Below are 18,296 nucleotides of genomic sequence, written 5' to 3' on the forward strand. Positions count from 1 at the left end.
GTATGAGGAAGAGAGTGCTATGAGATGTAATGGAAAGTAAAGTATCTTTTGTATTTTAGGCATAACCATTGAAACAGAGATAGATGGCCTGTGCTCATCCAGTTGTTGCTGAATAACAAATACCAGCATTCCTAATGAGGATTCCCATTTGTAAATGATGCTGGGATGATCAACATCTAGAACACATCAGGTTCTCCACTATTAATTTTACACATCACAGGTCAATTGTTTGAGTCTTAATGCACATGTTTGGACTGGCTCTACTGCCTAACCTTCTATTCATGTGCCTATCAAACAGCAAATGTTTTGTTAAAAAATTAGAAAATGTGGGACTATTGAGGTGACAATGTGACATTACATTAGAATGTTCCACACTTTTTGTTTCTACCTTTATCCATCCAGCTCTGATGACTTACCATTTCGCAGTTGCTTGTAACACACTCTTGAAACACATTGCATTATCTCACCTCATTTGTTAGAACATACCTTGTTCTGCTCTGGGAAATTTTCACTGGATGAAAGAACTATGGATTTTATTCTTGACAAGGAAAATAAAATGGATGCAAACAAATATTATCACAAGCATCAGAAATACTAATGTGCTGGAGTGAGCTTCTGGTCTCCTCATCCTCTGTTCTTGGTTATAAATGGGTTAAATGAATCTGATAGTTAATATAAAGCTTTAAAAGGTAAACATATGACATTTTTATATTGGGGAAAACATCTTAGGTATTCACTTCTGCTATCTGGATATTATAGTAATAGTAGCTTTATTCAGTGATCCTGGAAGACAAAAAATAAACAAATGAAGTCAGTAGGGATATCAATAGGGACAAAGAATTGGACTAAAACACTAGTTTCATATCCTGATTTGATGACTCTTATTAATATAAATCAGTTCTCACTTAAACAACTCAGGAAATATATGGTGTTAAATAGAAATATTTCTCATGTTGGGGAGGAGGATCCAACGTCGCAACGATACGGACATGCGGTCTCGATGCTCCGAGAACATTGCCAATACTTTTGTTGCTGGGTGATCCAATCGGACCTAAACCATCCTGTAGAGATGGTGAACAGGAAGAATATATCTTGCTGATCTCAAGGACACCGCAAAGTCCCTGATCGATCCAAGAGAAGTTCTTCAAGTTGGCGATAAAAAGTCCAGCCCCAGGCTGATGAAGTTGAGATGGCTTGGTACAGAAGGGAAGCAGAAAGAGAAAGTATGTCCATCTGGTGAGGAAACTTTACTGTTTTGGAAAAGACTGCCCCCCCCCAAAAAAATTTAAGTTATATTAAATTGAAAGCGGAAGAAAATAAGCGGCGAATTAACCTATATTGGATTGCTTTGGATAGTGTGTTTCTTTTTCTTCGTAATTTTACCTTGTGGATTGAAGTGCTTGCAACTTTTTTCTTTAAAGAGAACGGATCAGTTTTTCTTCTTCCATCTTTTTTATGTTTTATTTTTCAACCTATGGATTAAAGTCTTCTTTATTTCAACAAGGACTTTTATTACTTGCTATTAATTCTATTTAAGAACTCTGTTTCTTTTAAGTTTGAAATAACATTAGAGAGTGGGAAGCAATACTGCCACTTGGAGGCTGGAGGCTTGAGTTTTTGAAACAATGTACTTTCCCTTTTCCTTTTGATCTCACTGACCTTGTAACTCGAGGCCTGGCAACTTGTTTATAGAAAGTGATAAGAAGCAAGGGCACAAATTGTTTTTACATGTGCACTTTGAGAGTCTTATTGGCAGTGGGAGAGAAAAAGAAACAGAACTTTCTTTTTTGAAGATCATAAATGAACTTGTGTTTAAGCTAATTTAATATAAGAAGCCTTGAAAGCCAGAGTGGCAGTATCTGCCAGCTTGCCAAAATGGCACAATATTCAAAAGAAACAATAACTTTGCAAAACATCTTGGATGGAATTCAAAATGTATTAGAAATAACAGAGAGAATTGAGAAGAAGATGGGGAAAATAGAGTTTATAACAGCAAAAAATGATGGGCTCAGAGTCACAAAAATTGAAGGGGAAAATGATTATAAAGATAAGACAACTGATTACTTTACCAGTGGTGTGAACGTGGTTGAAAGTGGGAAAAGGGAAGTATGGAAAAGGGAATTAGATTGACAGAGACTATATCCCGGATTTCAAGGCATGGAAGAAGAAAAAAGAGGAAAAACAATGGATTTAAGGAGAGAGAACTTCTCAGAAGCAAGATTGACAACCAAAGATAAGCTGATTAAGATAGCAGATGGAGGGCATCGAGATTACTTAAGTAATGCTACAAGCAACAAGCTGCGGAGAGAAGTCCACAAAAATTTTATCAAGGAAATAAATAGAAGATCAATTCCAGAAATGACAAAAGAAATAAGACTGTATGATTACTGGAAGGATACAGGCTGATATATGAAAGTTAATAATAAAAAAATAGTTAATTTTAGTAATTAGTGATTAGTAATTTAATTATTTCTAGAGTGCTATATTAAATAGATAATTGATAAGGATAATAAGGTACATACATGAGTTGGTTTGATGAGAGGAAATTTGATATAAATGGTGAATGAATTTTTATGTACTGGTTTAATAAAAGGAATTGGGATATAAATTGTAAACAGCGATTTGGAAAGGAGGATTAGAAACCTTGTTATCAAACATAATTAATTTTTACTTAGAACATGCTATAAAGGGGTAATATTAGATATTAGAAATAATTAATGAAATGCTATGATGTCCTTGTGTTCTTTAATTTTGGACTATTTCATTCAAAAGGATGTTAAAACAACCACAATCAAATGAGAAGTGTGGTATGTTGATAGTAAGATATTTAAAGATTTTTGATTTAAAATACATGATGTGATTTGAATTATAAGTAATGACTGTGAAAGAGATGCATGACAGTTATTTGTAACCAATCGACACACTTCTACAATATGATAAGTGATTAATACTTTAGTAATCTTTAGAAATTTTATTATCAAACATAATTAATTCTTACTTAGAACATGTTATAAAGGTGTAATATAAAGATTATATTAAAAATAATTAATGAAATGTCATTATATGGTTGTGTTTTCAATTTTGGATTATTTTATGCAAAAGGACATTAAAGCAATTATAGTCCAATAAGAATTGTGGGATGTTGATAGTAAGATATGGAAAGACTTTTGATTTAAAATATACGTGATATGAATTATAAGTAATGACTGTGGAAGAGATGCACGAAAGTTATTTGTAACCAATCAACACACTTCTACAATATGTAACGAAATATAATTTTATTATATATTTTATTGTTGTGTTTGTTTAATCCAAAAAAAAAGAAAGAAATATTTCTCATGTTTTCCTTTTAGTTCAATTTGATGGAAGAGACTTGGCTTGGGAGTTAATATTCTACATTTATTTAAACACAAGATAGCCAAAACTATTTATGATTATCCTATTTTTTTTAATGGAAGAATCATCTGTAAGCAGTGTGCAGCTTCCTTGGTGATTAAATCCCTAAAGAAGACCTAGGGCTAGACCATTTCTCATTTATTTTTTAAACCATACTTCTAAGGCAATCCTACCCTTGAAAATAGTTGAAGAATTGTTCCTTCTCTTAAAGAAATTTCCCATGTTACATCCTGTTCACCTGCTTAATTTTAATGCTCAAGTGACACTTAGGTTCACTCTGGTTTGGAACCAATTATGACCAGAAGCTTTCATGGACAAGCTTTCATTCTCCATCTCTCATGTGAGAAGGAAGTCATATGAGCCCAAAGCAGATAACAGAATAACAGAGTGGATAGGGACCGTGGAGTTCTTTTAATCCAACCCCCTGCTTAGGCAGGAAATTATACACCACTTCAGACAAATGGTTATCCGACATCATCTTAAAAGCTTCTCGTAATGGAGCATTCACAACTTCTGCAGGCAAGTTGTTCCACTGATTAATTGCTCTAATTGTCAGGAAATTTCTCCTCAGTTCTAAGTGCTTCTCTCCTTCATTAGTTCCCACCCATTGCTTCTTGTCCTAGCCTTAGATGCTTTAGAGAATAGTTTGACTCCCTAGTCTTTGTGGCAGCCCCTGAGATATTGGAACACTGCTATCATGTCTCCCCTAGTCCTTCTTTCTATTAAACTAGATATACCCAGTTCCAGCAACCATTCTTCTTCATATGTTTTAGCCTCCGGTCACCTAATCATCTTTGTTGCTCTTTTCTGCATTCTTTCTAGAATCTCAACATCTTTTTTTTACATTGTGGTGACCAAAACTGGATGCAATATTCCAAATGTTTCCATTATAAAGCGGTATCATGTGATCTTGATTCTATCCCTCTATCCCTCTGTTTATGCAGTCTAGAACTATGTTGGCTTTTTTGACAGCTGCTGCACACTGCTAGCTCATATTTCAATGGTTGACCACTAGGATTCCAAGATCCCTCTAATAGTTACTACTATTCAGCGAGATGCCACATTTACTGTACCTGGGCATTTTCTTTTCTTGCCTAAAAGAACCTTACTTTTTTCACCATTGAATTTCATTTTGTTAGATAGTGCCTAATGTTCAGTTCTGTCAAATTCCTTCTGTATCTTAAGCCTCTCTTACAAGTGATAGCTTGGTATTGTCTGCAAATTTGATAGGTTTCCCATCTATCCGCTTGTCCAAATTATTGGTGAAGTTGTTGAAGGGTACTGGGCCTAAAACAGGACTTTGGGGCCCCGCTGTATACTTCCCTCCATGTAGATGCAGCTCCATTGAGGACTACACGTTGAGAGTGGTTGGTCAGCCTGTTACGAATCCATCTGGTGGTGATGCTGTCTAACCCACATTTTTCTATTTTATCTACTTACTGAAGTCCAAGTAAATTAGCGTGGTCCTAATAATTATAAATAGGTTGAAGGGATATGTGAATGTACTTCTTCTATAATATTCTGTAGTGTTAGTTAAGATTATATAAAATTATATAAAATATTAGGGAAATTGGGCCATTTAATCCTAGAAGTCAACATTGCAATTTTTTGTTTTGTGTCCACCTCATAAAACAAGAAAGTTTCCTTGTTCTCTACTTCAAGTCTAGTTTCTTTTTAGTCTTTTTACCACCCTGCCCCACTAATCCCAACCTTTCCTCCAGCACATTTTGCAAATACAACAAATAGCTTTTACAGGGTTGATGTCTCATTTACCTGCCTAAAGAGCAGGTAAAGCTTTCACATTAAGCAAAATTAGAAAAATGTAGGGAGCAATTTAGTACTGACATTAATTTGATTAAGAAAGAAACAGAAACAGTTGTACTGCTGAACATTAGCATAGCTTAGAAGCCTTTCTATTGTTTACTCCAAATTAAAAAAAAAATCTTGAAAAGCAAATTACTTCAAAATCAGCCTTTCTTTGGATGTTTAAAATGCAGAGACAAATGCCCCCCTTAATTTAGACAATCCAAATAGGTTATTGTTTTGCTGTTCCCCAGAATTAAGAGAATTTCTATAAAATATTCAGTAACAGAAATGGAATATGTTTCCCATCATATTTATTTTCTCTGTCTTTGTGCAGAATTCTATTAGTGCTCATGAAACAACAATGGGGAGGGGGGAAAGCTGTTTACACAATAAGCACATTTAATTGTTTGAGAAATATATTTATTGTATTTCAAGTTTTTATGAGCTTTGCTCCTAGAGTGATTTGACAATGAAGTCTATGGCTGACAGACTTGAAAACATAATTGCTGAGGTAGTTACAGGAAATTGGTGAGCAGGTCTGCCAAAACTTTGAATATTAGCTTCAAGTCACATCTCATTGTGTACTTGCTTATTTCATATTGTTTTCTCATTCCCAAATGAATGTACTCTTTTTTGAAAGATCAGTTTAATGTTGTATAGACAATCAGTGGAGAGCAGTTATAACTAAACACCATTTCTTATAAAAGCAGACCCCCACTAGCAAGTAAAGGGAGATATAATGGTATGTGGAAATGATCTTGAGAGACAGGAAAACGAGCCTGATATTAGCCATTCTGGTAATCCAAACAAGCACAGTATAAATACTAGCTATGGTTTTGTTGTAAGGTTACATTAACACAAGTTTGCAGCACTCAAAATGTTCCTCCCCTCCTTTCCTTTTACTCTATATAAAGCAAAGGAGGATCGGGTTACCATATCTGAACTTTGTTCAATATTTCATTACATTTTATAATATAACATGTTAGTGATAAATAGCTGCTATCAAAAATAGATTGTTTGAAAAACTATCTCTTTTTTTCCCTTTTTTGGCAGATTCCTGTCTCAGTGACCCAGATAAGTTCAACTAATCATCCTGTTAAAGTGGGGCTGTCAGATGCATTTGTGGTTCTCCACAGGATCCAGCAAATTCCTAGTATGTTGTTACTGAATGTAGCATGAGCCAATATAATTTATTGTGAGAGAAAAATAGATTAAAGGAGATTAAAAATGTTTTATCTAAACAAAACTAGAAGTTTTATTAGGTTCAGATCACTAATTTAAATATATATATTTTTTGGCTTATAACTCCCACTGTGACTCTATATCACTTTTTCTCAACTATTCAAAAAGTCCCTCAAGATTCTCTGTAGTTCAGAGCAACTAATTTTACAGAATTTTGGTTATTTCTACTGAAGGAACAATGAAGAATATATAATAAGAGATTATCACTGTAATAATCATTTATTTTGTTCATTTATTTATAAAATGGAATTTTTACTTGTAGGATTTCATATGTACAATTTCTTTATTTCACTAAGAGAGCTTACAGCAGGGGTGTCAGACTCATTTCACTGAGGGCTTCATCTGGGTTGTGTTTGACCTTGGACAGATGAGAGGTGGAAGTGGCTGGGGATGGGCGTGGTCATGGTGGGCATGACAAAGGTAGGCGTTTGATACAAGCTCAACATGCATTTTTTTCTCTTTGTATTCAAAACACTATTCCAGACAAAGGGAGATTTACTTTCTGGCACAAATAGTCTCACTTCCATAATGTAGAAATTAAAGACATGTAGAGTCCAAGCTCCTGTGGGATTTGACTCTTTTGTATTGGAGTAGAGCATAAATGAACTGACAATTTCTCCAGATGTCTCTAAAAATTGTCCGTCCAACAGTCTTTCAATCTTTGTTATTATCCGTCAACAGTCCGTCAACAAGCGTTGGCAATCATGTTGGCAATCCTATTTTTGTCAACAGTCACATGAGTAAGTGCTGCTGACTTTTGTCCAAACCAGTCCCTTAGGTTTTGTTAAGCCATGATGTTCTTCTTCTGCCTGGACCTCGTTTGCCTTCAATCTTTCCCTGAAGGATTAAATGAAGGATGCTGTATTTTTCTGGATGTTGCATCACCTGTCCAAAATAGTCTAACTTTTGCTTTTTAATGGCTTTGATGATTTCCCTTTGCTTTCCCAGGGGGCTTATCATCTCCTCATTTGTGATTTTGTCAACCTAGCTTATACGTAACAGCTGTCTGTAAATCCACATTTCAAATGCCTCCAGTTTCTTCAAGTGGTTTTTTGTCAGAGACCAACTCTCTACTCCATAGAGCAGGATATAAAAGATGTATTATCTGACAAGCCTGATTTTCAGTGTTAAGCTTATGTCATGATTATAGAAGACCTTTTTCATTTTGAAGAATGCTGTTCGAGCTCTCTCTATCCTTGTCTTTACTTCACTAATCATGTCCCAGTTTTCATGTAAATTAAAACCAAGATACATGATCCTTTCAACTTTTTCCAGTGGTATTTCTTACGAATTTATCAGTGGTAAGTTAATGGGTTGATTGCTGATGACCATGATCTTGGTTTTTGAGGTGTTAAGCTTCAAGCCATATTTTTCAAATATTTCTGGGATTGTTGATGAGGAGCTGAAGGTCTTCATTCTTACTGACAAGCAGAATTGTATCATCAGCATATCTTAAATTGTTGATCTGAACATCATTTACTTTGAGGCCAGCATCAATGTTTTCCAGTGCTTTGTTGAAAATTGACTCAGAGTAAATATTAAACAACAGCAGAGACAAAATACAGCCCTTTCTGACCCCTCTTCGTATTTCTGCATCATCTGAGTATTTTTGGCCTAGTCTCACATTTGCTACCTGATGCCAATATAGATTCTTTATGATTCAGATGTCTTTGTCATTTAGTCCCACTTGTTTCAAGATTTGTAATAGTTTGCTGTGTCTTATTTTATCAAATAGTTTTTCAAAATCAATGAAGCACATGTAAACATTATGATTGACATCTTTACAGTACTGTACAAGAACTTGAACACTGAATAGGGCAACTCATGTACCAAGATTACTGAAACCAAATTGTGTGTTACTTAGACACTCCTCAATTTTGTTGTATATTCTTGTGTGAATTATTCTCAAAAACATTTTCAGGCCATGACTCATTAAGCTTACTGTTCTGTATTCGGTACACTTCTTTGCATTTATTATTGGGGGGATTGTCACAAAAGTTGACTTTAGCCAATCATTTGGTATCTTTCCTGTTTCATATATTCTATTGAAAAACTGCAATAAAAATTTCTTCCCATTGTCTTCCAGCAATTTTAAAATTTCTACTGTGACTTTTCTTGTTTTTGCTATTTGTCTTGCATGTTCAACCTCCTCCATAGTGAGGTTGGGTGCAGTTGTTATAGTTCCCATATCCATATAGAGCCGAGGTGGTGCAGTGGTTAGAGTGCTGTACTGCAGCCACTTCAGCTGACTGTTATCTGCAGTTCGGCGGTTCAAATCTCACCGGCTCAGGGTTGACTCAGCCTTCCATCCTTCCGAGGTGGGTAAAATGAGGACCCAGACTGTGGGGGCAATAATGCTGACTCTGTAAACTGCTTAGAGAGGGCTGAAAGCCCTATGGAGCGGTATATAAGTCGAACTGCTATTGCTATTGCGATATCATCCCTAGTATCCTCAAAAAGTTATTCAATATATTCCTTCCATCTTTTTAGTTTTTCATCCTCTTCCAAGATGATTTTCCTCTCTTTGTCAACTAAGTTGTTGGTTTTCTTTTTGTAGACACCTGCTGCTTCTTTCACTTTTTTGTGTAAGTTGAAGTTATCATGAATACCTTCTGTCTCTTCTATTTCTTTGCATCATTTTGCAAACCACTTTTCTTTTGCCAGTCGAATTTTTCTTTTATTTTCTGCAATTCATTGTATTTTTCTTTATTTTTATAAGAGCGTCTTTCATCCATGATATGAAGAATTTCATCCATCATCCACTGTGGTATCTCTCTCTTAGCTTTGAGTTTGTTACTACTACTATTGCATTTTTACATTTATTCCAATTCACTTCTAGATCTTCATTGTTTAGTTTGTTGGTTTCTCTTAAATGCATTTCTAGTTCTTATCTTATCTCCATGTTTAATAATGAAGTCATTGCCAATTCTTGGTTTAGGATAATTTGGTTTCTCTGTTTTATATTACATAATACAATTTGAACTTACTCCTTTTCCCCAAGTTCTCCTTTTACATAGAGATATGGATCAGTACCTGACAATAAAGATGTTAAATTATGTTGACATTATGTTGACTTAAAACATGAACTTTGAGTTATGTGTTTGTGCTTCAATTATGCTGTCCCAATTAGATGTGTCACATTTTAAATTCAACCAAGGTATCTTTTGTTTCTTTCACCTAAACCTTCCAAAAGATCCATCTTGCCTAATTAATAAACTCACCTCACATATACAGACAAGGACCAACCTAGTTTCCCCCAAATCACCAACCAATCAGAATTTCCTGCCATGCAGCTCTCAATTTCTATAAAGCTTTGCTGTTCAAGGTTATTCTTTCTTGTAAAACAGGCACCCAATGATCATTACAGAAAACATGGCTCTTGTCTTTGGGTTGTGTTATACAGATTTCTTCAATATAAGAAAGTAATAGTAGATTGTGTGTTATACTCTGTGCAAGCTGTGCAAATATCCAGCAATTCCACTCTCTCTCTGCAAGCATCTACAAAATATCCTTTATTATTTCCATACAGCAGTAGTCAGTGTAGTACAGCTTATTGTATACACAATAGGGATAGCAATAAATCTAGACTTTCAAAAACTAAACCCTGTATTCAGTAGCCAGCTAATAGCATAGGTTTTACAGACTTCATATGGGTTCATAGTTAGTTTTATTGCAAACAAAAAAGCATGTTGATACAGACAAAATCTGCCTACAGCACGTGTTAGAAGTTAAGCCACACATATCTCTATCTGTCTGTCTGCCTGCCTGCGTGCCTGCCTGCGTGCCTGCTTGCTTCAAGATTTAAATTGTATGTATTTTCTCCCTTGCTTCCAATTAAATGGACTTGATTTTTTTCCCCATCCTTGAGAGCCAGAGTCATTTGGTCTTAATGTCTCTATCTGTCCTGAGAATATTTCTTCCATGCCTTGCCACTTCATCCTTTACATTGGGAAAGGTTTCTACCTGACCATCTGCATTTTTTGGCACTTCCTCCATGATTGCCAGGCTCTTATTCAAACAATCTAATTGAACAGCTATGGGGAATGCAGCCACTCTGGGAAGGTTATTCCATAGCATGCTCACCCCAATAAACAGTCATTTTCTTCAGTAGCACATAGACCCAGGCAGCCACTAATCACTCAACTAAACAATTATTGTTCTGGGTTATGGTGCAATAATGTTTACTGGCAAGATGTCAATCAAGCAAAATGCAAGCTGCCAGAGAACATGGAACTGGGAAGCCTGATAGTGTACTCTAATAGCTATGATGAGCTTTTAGAGTGAAATATCTATCCTGTGTGTGCTTATTTGGGAAGAAGCATCCTAGTCATCCCATGAATCTTGCCATTTTATGAGAGATGTAGAGCACTTGCAGAAATTGTCTTGCTTTGCTTCTGTTGTAAGTAGTACTTTCTAGAGGGATGCCCCATATTCTCAAGAGCATAGTTCAAACAATTTTATACATATTAGAAATTTCAATTTTGTACAATAATACATATAAACTTTATTATGAGAATGATCTTTTTATGTACCACAAAGTTAAAGCCTTTTACATCATAACTCGTGGTAATGAATATTAGCTTCTCTATATTTGGATTAATACATACTCTATTCACACATAGGAGATTTCTTCCCAAGTAGTGGTCTTTTGATATCTTTACTCAAAAGAAGGCTGTTCAATAGAAATAACTGCTGACCGAAAGAACATTTATTTCTTCAGCTACTTTTGAGTAAAATGTTTTAATTAGCCAGTTGGCAGAGTAGATAGGGAGGTGATGGTGGGATAATACGTATCATAATTTATATCAGAATGACTGGCAGGAAACATTGAACAAAAACTTTAAGTTACTCAGTGTAAAGCAAATAGAATTAAATAGCGAATTAGTTTTATTCAAATATTGCTACCGTTTCTACCAACCTGTGTAAATGACAACCACATTGGATTTTGTTAACTGGAAGAAAATGCTATAGTGTAGATTTTCATATCAGTTGTTTATTGATATATTGACTTATGAATGGTACCATAAAATAATGCAAATACTGTCACACTACTGTATCAATTCTGTGTCAGCTTCACTGTGTCATTTAAAATTGGCTCTTTTGATGCAGATAGATCAATCTCAATCTGACTTTAAAGGTTGATCAAGTCTTCTTTCCCAGAATAGAAATTACAGGAGAATAATTCTGATCTGCTTCTAAAAATATGAAAGTAGAACTAGGGAGACCCTGAATTCAAAATAATGCTCTCAAAGAGGTTAGCATGTGGGTTGAATGTGGCTGAAATGTTCATTGCTCTGAAATTCAACCATTCAAAGTTATAATGATGCTGAAAACGTAACTTCACCAACAGTTCTTGCACTTGAAACCATTGCAGTTTCCCCATAGTTAAATGATAAAGATTCAGGCATTTCTCACAACTGGTGGGATTTTATGACTGTTTGTGTCCTACAGTCATGAGCCATTTGCATGTTTCATAGTCAGCTTCCAACAATCAGTCAACAATGAAGCCAGTAGTAAAATTTCAAGTCACTGTGACATGATGTCTCATTTAATGACCGATTCTTTAACAACAACCCAGAATTGAGGGCATAAGTCTGCTGTGGACATTTGATATGTCCTTTAACAAGTGCTTCACTTAGCTTCATAATTGCCAGTTCCAATTGTGGCCAGGTACAAGGACTATTTGTACATAATGAAATATTATAAAATAAGGAATAGTGATTCTCACTAATAGTGTTTGGAAGAAAGAAAGGGCACTATGTTCAGGCAAGCAGTCATTAGTGTTTTTTTAATTTTTTTTAAAACCAAAAACTTTTCCTATTCTACATCTGCAAAAGCTCCCACATCCAGAAAATAGCAGACAAAAGCTCTGGTTTTTATCTTGTTTCGTAGGCATGTATTGGCATAATGTGGCTTAAGGTCAAACTCACAATTATTATTTTTAATTTCCCATTATAGATAAGCACTCTTCCATCCAAATAAAGTTTGCTGTTTAGTTTAGGGCTAGCTTAAACCCACCAGTGAAAGCATTCTTGTCACTTGATATTTCCCTAGTAGATCCCTGTTCCCCTGCACCTTTCTTTGTCTCTGAGCTTGTCCCTGGAATGCAGCTCAGCCTGAAGGGGGGGGGAGTTCAGCTCCATCCTCCGAGGACCGGGCACTCTTTTCCTCCAGAGCCAATAGCGGGGATAGGCCTGGAGAGGATATGGGGCCTGAACTTTCCACCCATATGCAAGCAGTATTTCTCGGGCCATCTCCCAGGGCATAGCGGAGGGGCTTCAGAAGAAGGATCAAGCCCCAGCTAATCCAGCCCCCTCTGGGTTTAGGAAAGAAGCATCTGGCACTAGCCACAGGGTACACCATCCTTTTCTGGAATCCTCTGTAGTCAGTGAGATCTCTACCTGGGGGACCCAGAGCAGAGGAGCAGGAACTCTCGGAGGACGAAGACCTTTCCCCAGAGGCTCCTGCTTTATCTGGACTTTTCAAGCCCATCTTGTTTAAATCCATTTTACACAAGGCCAAGGCCATTACCCAGCTGGGCACTAAGGCCCAGGCCTGCCAAGGTTCTTCTGATTCAACCGTAGCCAATCCCAACGATAGCATATTTAAGATGCAGGCTCCTGTCTTTATGGATGTAATTCAGTGGCAATGGGTCCAACCTGGTTCCTTAGCTGCGCCCAGTGTGGGGGACAAGAAGCTACATTCAATGGAATCAACCCTAGAGGACGTTTTAACCTTGCCCTCGGTAGATCCTTCGATAGCACCCCTCACGTCTAATTCTGTTCTTCCAGTAGACCTGATGGAGGGTCTCAAGGTGGAAGACAAAAAGGCAGAGAAGGCTTGCCACAAGCCCCATCAAGCGGCAGCCTGGGCCATTAAGGCGTCTTCTTCTGCATCGTTCTTTAACAGGGCTTCCATAATTTGGCTACGTGAGCTACAGTCTAAGCCCCCAGCAGAGGACACTCACCTCCACCAAGATGTGACTAAGAGCATTGCAGCAGCCCAGTAATCAGCCAACACCTTGCTTAATGCAGTGAAATTTACCTCGAGGGTGCTAGCCTCCAATGTAACCTCTAGGCGCCTCATCTGGCTTCGCCACTGGCAGGCCGACCAGAAGGCCAAGTGGAAGCTCACTTCTGCTCCTTCAAGGGAACCAGGCTATTTGGAGAGGACTTAGACCCCTTCCTAATTGAATCTAAGGATAAGTGGAAGATCCTTCCCACCATGACTAAGAAGCAGGATCGTAAGTCCACTCCCTATTTTAGGAGTCAGCCCTTTCGTACAAATGACTCCTTGTTCTCCTCCATGGCCCTCAGATCATTTAATCAATCCAACAATAGATCCCAGGACAGGCAGTCCTTTCAGGACAGGGGCAGACAGCAATTCAACTTCCGCAGACCTAACTGCGGCAGGGCTTCACACAGACCCTTCCACAAATCCAAGTGACTACCAAGGGTCTCCTCCCATCGGGGGATGGTTTCAGCTGTTCCTCTCCCAATGGGGACAGACCACGGAGGATGCCTGGGTCCTGCAGACTGTGAGGGAGGAACTCTTGCTAGAGTTCATCTCACGCTCCCCAAGGAATTTCATCTGATGCCGCACCCCTTCTTGCCCTCTCAAGAGAGAGCTTATGATCCAGGAGATCCATCATCTCCTGGAGATCAATGCCATAGAGCAGGTAGCACCCAGCCAGGAGTGGAAGGGATTTTATTCCATCCTCTTCCTGGTGCCCAAGAACTCAGGGGGGCGATCTTGGACCTCAAGAACCTCAACTATCATCTTGCATACAGGAGGTTCAAAATTCAATCCCTGCAAATCATCCTAGCAGGGATTCACCAAGGACACCTCCTCATGTCCATAGATCTAAAGGAGACATACCTACACATTTCAATTCAGCCACAACACCGAAGTTTCCTGCGGTTCTTCTATGCAGGCCAACACTATCAATACAGGGCCCTATCTTTCTGCCTGTCGTCGGCACCCAGGAAATTCACCAAAATTCTGTCAGTAGTCACAGCGCACCTCAGGCGCAAATTCAGAAGGCTCCAGTGTCACCTGGACGACATACTCATCCAGTCATCATCCAGGAAACAGATCTTGCGGGACCTTCAAGTCACCATGAGATCCCTCCCGGTACACAGGTTCTCCGTGAACCTGGAGAAAAATTATCTCTCTCTGACCATCAAGCTTCTCCACCTGGGGGCAGTGATAGACACTTCCATCTGCAGGGTGTTCCTCTCCCAGGACAGGATAGACAGCATAGGCTCCCTAGTCCACAAGGTTCAGGGGTTGAGGCAGGTCCCTGTGCTGCTCCTCTCGCAACTGTTAGGGAAGATGATCTCATGCATCTTGGTAGTCCCCTGGGCCCGACTCCACTCCCGAGAGCGGCAGTGGTTCCTCCTGCTCATCAGAGATCCAACAGAAGCAACTCCCCCATGAAGGTTCGTCTTCCACCGACCGTGAATAGATCCCTCAGGTGGTGGCAATCAGCAGCCTTGTTAAAAGGCCATCTCTTCAAAGAACCCACGAGAGTAATAATCACAACGGACGCCCGCTTTGCCAGCTGGGGTGCTCACATAGCACATTGTGTGACTCAGGACAAGTGTCTCCAGCTGACGCAGCCAGCAACATCAACTGGCTAGAGCTGCAGGCAGCGAGACTCACCCTGAGTGATTTTCAGCAAGACATTCTACATCGGCACGTACTATTAATGATGGGCAATGCGGCCACCAAGGCACGTATAAATCGTCAAGGCGGCACAAGATCCAGGAAGCTCATGGTGGAGGCAGAGGCCCTGGGCAGGTGGGCAGAGTGTCAGGTTGAATCCATCCAATCCAAACACATCTCGGGAGTGGAAAACATCCAGGCGGACTGGTTGAGCAGGATCACCATAGACAATGCAGAATAGTGATTGCATCCACTCCAGTTCCACCAGTTGCCCTGCAGATTCGGCACCCCAGTGATTGACCTGTTTGCCACCCACGAGAACACACAGCTCCAACACTTCTTCTTCCGCTTCCACTCGCCAGAGGCGGAGGGGACAGATGTCCTCCGCTGCAGGTGGCCTCAGGAACTGTTATATGTGTTTCCTCCACTTCTGCTTCTGCCACAAGTGATCCGCCTTCATTGCAGAGAGGGCCGAGGTGCTGCTGGTAGCGCCTCACTGGCCCCAGAGGTCCTGGTACACCGACCTCGCCTGTTGGTGTCCAGCCCATGGCAAATCCCTCAGATCTCCCTCAGCCAGGGGGCCATTATCCATCTGGATCCCCAGTGGCTCCAGTTGGCCCTCTGGTACTTGAAGGGGACCTCCTGCGGAGGGATGATCTGTCAGAAGAGGTGAGACATACCATCCAGGCATCCAGGCGACCTTCAATGACCAGAATTTATGACTCCATGTGGACCACCTTCGCTAAGTGGTGCAACAACCTCCAGCTTGATCCGGTCACAGCTCCAGTACCCCGTATATTGGCCTTTCTACAGGAGGGTCTCGATCGGGGATTCACTCCTAACACCCTTCGACAGCACGTCACTGCATTATTCACCATTTGGTCTAGGGATTCAGCTCAGCCCCCTCAGCAGACTACCAAGGGTTTGGTGCTTTCTCAAGGGTTCCTCTAATCTGCGTCTTCTGGTGGTTCACTGGTACCTGACTTGGCAGTTATTGGTAGTCCTACAGACTCTCACTTCAACTCCTTTCGAGCCTCTTCGTACAGCTTCTCTCCAGCACCTCATGCTTAAGACAGTCTTTCTTATTGCTATAACATCCACAAGGAGAATATCAGAACTGGCAGCTCTATCTGAGAGGACCTATGCATTATACATCCGGACAGAGTTGTACTTCGCCTGGACCCGGCCTTCAGTCCATAATTTAACCCATGGTTCCATAGGGCGCAAGAGGTGATTCTACCAAACTTTTGTCCGTGTTCCAGGTACCCGAGGGAGCGTGTCTGGCACACTCTGGACATCAGACAGGACCTGCAGAGATATTTTAAATGGACAGCAGAATTCCGCAGGTCCAAGGCCCTTTTTGTGTCTTTCCAGCGAGGCTCCATGTGACAAATGGCAACATCTTACATTATTGGCAGATGGCTAAGAGCGTGCATTGCAGCTGCATACCAGACCAAGGCAGTACCTCGACATATTATCGCTCACTCTACAAGGAGCATCAACACCACCACTATCTGGGAAACCCAGGCCATAATTGATAACGTCTGCAGAGCGGCTACGTGGTCATCCCCATTGCCCTTTGTCAGGAACTATAAATTGGACATGTTTGCTTCAGCTGAGGCATCGTTTGGCAGGCAGGTTCTGCAGGGGGTTGTTTCCACAACCGCATCCCAAGACAGAACTTCTTCCCGCCCTAGTGACAATTAACTTGGGTATGTCCCATGCTTGGACACTCCAAACAGTGCATAGGAAAATGACCATTGGCTTACCTGAAAGGTCCTTTTCTGTGCACTGCGGGAGAGTCTAACCCTGCCCAGGATCTTCAGATCCAGGGATTTGGGGCCATCACATCAACTCAGACCCCTTTTTTGTTTCATTACATCATCAGCCGTCACTGGTTCCAGAACTGGTCAAAAATCTGGCTTTAAGGAGGAAAAAAGATTCCTCAGTCCTAGGGCAATCAGACTAATTTAATCCATGCTTGGACTCTCCCGCAGTACACAAAAAAGAACCCTTCAGGTAAGCCAATGGTCAATTTCTATCAAGATCCAAGAAATCCAGGAGAAAATATAATCGATGGTTCTTAATTTATTAATGACATAAATGTATGTTACCATTATAACAATATCTTTACCGCTAAGCATAATTTATAAACAAAACAACATGTAGTAAAGCAAGCAGCAAATGTTGCGAAGTAATTTGATTTTTCTGTTAAATAGTGTATATTTTTATAGCAAGCCATGTATGATTTTGCAATGACTATTTTACTTTAAGGGAAGTGCTTTAATGTGAATTTAAACTGTGACCCTACCCAAACTCAATTTCAATAAAAAGGAGGAAAATAGTCCAATGTATAAAAATCATTAATTTTAAAATATATTTAACACATACATATTTTGACTTGATAACATAAATATTTTATGATAATAAAGTTTAAGCAACAGAACTCAGTGCTAATTTAGCTTTTCTTGCAGATGTTCGTAGAAGAACAATCTACGAATATCACAAAGTGGAGCTTCAGATGTCAAAGGTCACCAATCTGTCAGCAGTTGAGATGATTCCTCTGCCCAGTAAGTTATATTTAACAAGCAGATAAAATGCTACATTTTAAAGGCTATATTTAAAACATGCCACTTTTCTTTTATAGCATTTGTAATACATAAAAAGGATATATTTTTACTCTATTGTTGGCCAATAAAGTATTACTTATACCTGTTGATATTTAAGCCAGCACGGTAATATAGTGGTGGATATAATGTGCTAATTTGCTCTTACTTTGCCTGGGTTTTTTTGGAGGTGACATGGAATAATCAATATAGCGCTGATCTTAAATTAGATGTGCAAAAGTTCATAATACAAACACTATGATAGACCTCACTGTTTAATCTTGAATAAACTTCACTTCTCTCACAGAGTAAGCTACATTTACATTATTGGGTCTCTTCTATTATGGTGATAGCAATTGAAGCTTCTTAAACACCTGGTCCCCTAACTCTCTTGGATATTTTTATTCAGCTGGTTCTTCTCAGCAGCTATGTTCACAGGGGTGGGAAGGAGGCAAACAGTGATAAAATCAATGTCACAATGCAAGCCTTGCCTCTTTTGTACATGTGTTGTGACAGTATATACACAACCAAAAGGGTCATAGCTAACAGTATGATATTGTTTTCATCATTTTGACAAAA

The 18,296-nt window shown here is 39.1% G+C and overlaps 1 protein-coding gene across 3 annotated transcripts in view; it reads left to right on the top strand.

Moving 5' to 3' along the window:
• PLXDC2 (plexin domain containing 2) overlaps nucleotides 1–18,296 on the top strand; it is a 266,176-nt gene that overhangs the window by 202,719 nt on the left and 45,161 nt on the right. For all 3 annotated transcript variants that reach the window (XM_014056257.2, XM_087712674.1, XM_087712673.1), the window contains exons 7-8: nucleotides 6,256–6,355; nucleotides 17,586–17,681. In XM_014056257.2, the coding sequence (XP_013911732.1) occupies nucleotides 6,256–6,355; nucleotides 17,586–17,681 (196 nt within the window). The remainder of the gene's footprint in view (nucleotides 1–6,255; nucleotides 6,356–17,585; nucleotides 17,682–18,296) is intronic.

Source organism: Thamnophis sirtalis, unplaced genomic scaffold, assembly GCF_051295495.1.
Source record: "Thamnophis sirtalis isolate CommonGarterSnake01/CBP01778 unplaced genomic scaffold, rThaSir2_p1.2 scaffold_4, whole genome shotgun sequence".
Taxonomy (NCBI): Eukaryota; Metazoa; Chordata; class Lepidosauria; order Squamata; family Natricidae; genus Thamnophis; species Thamnophis sirtalis.